The 5,010-nt window shown below is 46.2% G+C and overlaps 1 protein-coding gene across 3 annotated transcripts in view; it reads right to left on the bottom strand.

The window, feature by feature from the left end:
• Positions 1–5,010, bottom strand: part of ATL3 (atlastin GTPase 3) — a 50,527-nt gene that overhangs the window by 42,567 nt on the left and 2,950 nt on the right. Inside the window, exon 1 of one of the 3 annotated variants that reach the window (XM_011942630.1) lies at positions 642–687. The exons of the other annotated variants lie outside the window; for them this stretch is intronic. Coding sequence (XP_011798020.1) covers positions 642–687 — 46 coding nt within the window. Of the gene's footprint in view, positions 1–641; positions 688–5,010 lie in introns of those variants that run through there. 3 annotated transcript variants of the gene reach the window in all.

Raw genomic sequence — 5,010 nt, 5'->3', positions numbered from 1 at the left:
TTTTTGAAACGGAGTCTCGCTGTTGCCCAGGCCGGAGTGCAGTGGCGCAATCTCATGTTACCACAACCTCAGCCTCCCGGGTTCAAAGCGACTCCTCTGCCTCAGCCTCCTGAGCAGCTAGGACCACAGGCATGCGCCTCCACGCTCGGCTAATTTTTGTATTTTTAGTAGAGACGGGGTTTCGCCATATTGGCCTGGCTGGTCTAAAACTCCCGACCTTGCGATCTGCCTGCCTCAGCCTCCCAAAGTGCTGGGATTACAGGCATGAGCCACTGCTCCCGGCCAATAAACTACTGTAAAATGAATTAATGACATGTACCGTGATGCAGTTGAAGGTTACAACCCAAAGTATGCAAGTGGCATTGTTAGAGCAGTAGACATGGAAGGTAAAAATTACGTGGTTACAAGATGGGATAATCCAATGATAAGAATGTATACAGTTGAGGCCAGGCACAGTGGTTCATGCCTGTAAATCCCAACACTGGAAGGCTGAGGTGGGCGCATCACCTGAGGTCAGGATCTCGAGACCACCCTGACCAACATGGAGAAACCCCATCTCTACTAAAAATACAAAATTAGCTGGGTGTGGTGGCACATGCCTGTAATCCCAGCTACTCAGGAGGCTGAGGCAGGAAAATCGCTTGAACCCCGGGAGGCAGAGGTTGCGGTGAGCCGAGATTGTACCATTGTACTCCAGTCTGGGTGAAAGACTGAGACTCCATCTCAAAAAAAAAAAAAAAAGAAGAAGAAGAATGTATACAGTTGTGTACGGTGAACTGCACTTCAAGAGAAGCTGAAGACTACTGAGGACAGCTGGTGGGGGAAAAGCCCTCACTCATCTCTTCCTCTCCTTGTAGCACAGTACCCAAGAATAAAGGAAGGGAATCAGGCTCTGTTTAGTTGGAAAAGCTAGGGTGATTCTGCATTTCTCTTCAAACTAGTAATAAAAGCACGATTATCAACATCCACCAGATTAAAAAGATCTTGTTGGCCAAGCATGGGAAGTCCCGCCTATAATCCTAGCACTTTTGGGAGGCCAAGACAGGCAGATCACCTGAGAACAGGAGTTCGAGGCCAGCCTGGGCAACAGGGCGAAACCCCATCTCTACTAAAAATACAAAAAATAACCAGGCATGGGGTAACGCGCCTGTAATCCCAGCTACTTGGTATCACTTGAATCTGGGAGGCAGAGGTTGCAGTGAGTCAACCACTGCACTCCAATCAAGGGAACAGAGCAAGACCCTGTCTCAAAAAAAAAAAGATGTTGTTCACTGACAGTGCTCCTTGGATTTAGGCCTATATAAGGAAGAATTATTTTGAGCTGTACACACCACCAATAATGCAAGTTAAATGGAACTGCTTATATATTACACCTTTTTTTTTTTTATTTTTTTTTTTTGAGACGGAGTCTTGCTCTGTCGCCCAGGCTGGAGTGCAGTGGCCGGATCTCAGCTCACTGCAAGCTCCGCCTCCCAGGTTCACGCCATTCTCCTGCCTCAGCCTCCCGAGTAGCTGGGACTACAGGCGCCCGCCACCTCGCCCGGCTAGTTTTTTGTATTTTTTAGTAGAGACGGGGTTTCACCATGTTAGCCAGGATGGTCTCAATCTCCTGACCTCGTGATCCGCCCGTCTCGGCCTCCCAAAGTGCTGGGATTACAGGCTTGAGCCACCGCGCCCGGCCATATATTACACCTTTTTTAAGGCTGGGTCTCACTCTGTTGCACAGGCTAAAGGTGCAGTGGTGCAATCATGGTTCACTGCAGCCTGGACCTACGGGGCTCAGGCAATCCTCCCACCTCAGCCTCCCCATATCATCTCACTGCAACCTCTGCCTCCTGGGTTCAAGCAATTCTCCTGCCTCAGCCTCCTGAGTAGCTGGGATTACAGGCACCCGCCACCATACCTGATTTATTTTTAGTAGAGGTGGCGTTTCACCACCTTGACCAGGCTGGCCTCGAACTCCTGACCTCAGGTGATCCACCCGCCTCAGCCTCCCAAAGTGCTGGGATTATAGGCGTGAGCCACCGTGCCCGGCCTATCCTCTATTTGGATGATACAACTTCACAGATCTCTAACCTGCATTTAGTCTAAATGTACAACTGCCTAAAGGACAGATTCACCTGCTTACTCTCAGAATTAACTTGTGGAAATAAATGAATTTAGGACTCGAAACACAAATTCCTGTTCTAGCTCTACCACTAACAACCTATGTGATCCTGGACATGTCTAGTTTTCAGTTTCATCAATAAAATGAGTCAAGTGCTAGCCGGGTGCAGTGGCTCATGCCTGTAATCCCAGCACTTTGGGAGGCTGAAGGGGATGGATCGTGCACTGTGTGATCAGGTAATCTGCCCACCTCAGACTCTCAAAGTGCTGGAATTATAGGTGTGAGCCACCGTGCCCAGTCCACTTGTCAGAAATCTTAAACTCTGGAGATCTAGTCTGCCAGGAGGGTACTAAAAATAGCTGTAAGTGGCAACCTTACATGCCTTGTCCCTTTAGAGAAGCAATTATTTTCCAAGGTCTAATTCTGCACACTGTAACAACAATTAATGCTATATTACACTGCATGAATATGGATAACGTGGTATTTTTGCACAGACACAAAGCTGCAGCTGGACCACAGTCACATCTGTCATTCATATGTATTTATGTGACTTTACAACCTATGTTTAAAATTCCAGAAATAAACAATTCATAAGTCTTAAGATTGCAATGCAGTTCTAAGTACCATGATGAAATCTTGTGCTATCCTGTCTGGGACATGAATCATTCCTTTTTCCAAAATGTCCACAGTTTATACACTACCATGCCCATTAGTTACTTAGTAGCCTTCTCATCCATCAACATAGTGTATACAGGGCTCAGTGCCATCAGCAGTTTCAGGCATCCACTGGGGGCCTTACAATGTACTCCCCTCAGATAATGGGCACTACTCCATTGCTGTACACAGTTCATGATAATATTCTATCAGTCATCAATTCAAGTATGTAGAAAATGTTGAAAATCTTTGTATAATAATTATAAAGTTTTTTTTTTTTTGAAGACAGATTCTTGTTCTGTTGCCCAGGCTGGTGAGCAGTGGCATCATCCCTGCTCACTGCAACCTCCATCTCCCAGGTTCAAGTGATTCTCCCACCTCAGCCTCCCAAGAGTTTAGGATTCCGGAGAAGTGGGCCGGGTACAGTGGCTCACGCCTGTAAACCCACCACTTTGGAGGCCAAGGCAGATGGATCATTTGCGGCCAGGAGTTTGAGACCAGCCTGACCGATATGGTGGACCCTGTCTCTACTAAAAATACAAAAAAATTGGCCAGGAGTGGTGATGCATGACTGTAGTCCCAGCTACTCGGGAGGTTGAAACAGGAGAATCGCTTGAACTTGGAAGACGGAGGTTGCAGTGAGCCGAGATCGTACCATTGCACTCCAGCCTGGGTGACAGAGCGAGATTCTGTCTCAAAAAAAAAAAACAAACAAACAAAAAACTGACAGTGTAGACTAGGGTTTCTCAACCTCGGCACTACCGACATTGACACCAGGGCTGCACTGTTGTGGGGGGCTATCCTACGCACTACAGGCTATTGAGCAGCATCCCTCGACTCTACCTACTAGATACCAGTAACATTCCCCACAACAGGTTCTAACACCCAAAAAATGTCTCCAGCCATTGCTACATGCTCCAGGGGCAGGAAGAGGCAGTATTACCGTAGGTTAAGAACCACTGAGTAGAGCCAGTCTTGGCACTCATCCTTACCATTCAAAGAGTTCTGAAAACAAAGTAACCAGTCACAGAAACACTTTGCTGAGTAGATTCATGTATGACTCAGGGTAAAGTTATGATCTGAGTTTTCTAGTCTCCTTATAAAATATCATATTCTCTAAAGGGCAAGAGCAACACACCCAAAACAGAGGCATACCATTTTCATGCCTTGTTCTTGCTGGCAGTCTTTAAGGTTTCTAACCAACAGACAAAGCCAGAGAAAACATCATCACAGGCAAGATAAGTATACTAAGACCTTAGCCCACTCCAGAACTGCTGGGTGTGGCTCCTTCTGGGTGGTGCAGGGGTGGGAGCTTCTACATACCGTTTTGTCTTAAGGCAGTGATTGTGCCAGTAGATACACTGCAATATGCTTAAGGCTGTTTCTGTGAAAGTACTATTTAAATCCAATTAACCAGAATACTGGGCAAATTTTATATTTGTCTGTTGTAGAAAATCTTTTCGCCTTAGCACCGAAGGCTGAACAAAATCATATTTTTTGTTATTGACTAAGGATTGTGTAATGCTTCATACATTTACAAAAATTATCTATGACTAAACGGTACTGAAGATTCAGAAAATCCAAGGAGAGGGCTGAATCTGAAAATGATGCCAGGATATACCACAAGCGGAGGAAAAACAACCTTTCTAATGGAATGAGCTCAACAACGATTTTGTATCTCTTTCCTAAGCATAAGAATGCCACCAAAGGTTTTAATTAGCTGTGTTCCTTTTTTTTTTTCTTTTTTCTTTTAAACAAAAAACAAAATAGAAGGCTCACTGCAGCCAACTTCCTGGGCTCACTCCATCCTCTCACCTCAGCCTCCTGAGTAGCCAGAACTACAGGCCTGCAACACCACCTTGGCTAACTCTTTTTTAACTTTTTCGCTGTGGGGAGGGGGGAGGAGGGCCGGTCTCATCATGTTGGCCAGGCTGGTCTTGAACTCCTGACCTCAGGTTATTCACCTGCCTCAGCTCCCAAAATGCTGGGATTACAGGCGTAAGCCACAGCTCCCGGCCAAGTAAGGATTTCCTAATTAGCACCTACTATACCAGGAAAGCCTATCTTCTAATCTGTTAACATAATTCAACTGTGAAATATATCTAACATGTTCTAACAATCGAAATACCACGCAACTGGGCCAGGCGCGGTGGCTCACACCTGCAATCCCAGCACTTTGGGAGGCCGAGCTGGACGGATCACCTGAGGTCAGGAGTTCAAGACCAGCCTGGCCAACATGGTGAAACCCC

This window comes from Colobus angolensis, unplaced genomic scaffold (genome assembly GCF_000951035.1).
Source record: "Colobus angolensis palliatus isolate OR3802 unplaced genomic scaffold, Cang.pa_1.0 Scaffold21, whole genome shotgun sequence".
NCBI lineage: Eukaryota > Metazoa > Chordata > Mammalia > Primates > Cercopithecidae > Colobus > Colobus angolensis.
The sequence above is the reverse complement of the archived record's forward strand: the minus strand, read 5'-3'. Positions and strand labels throughout refer to the sequence as shown.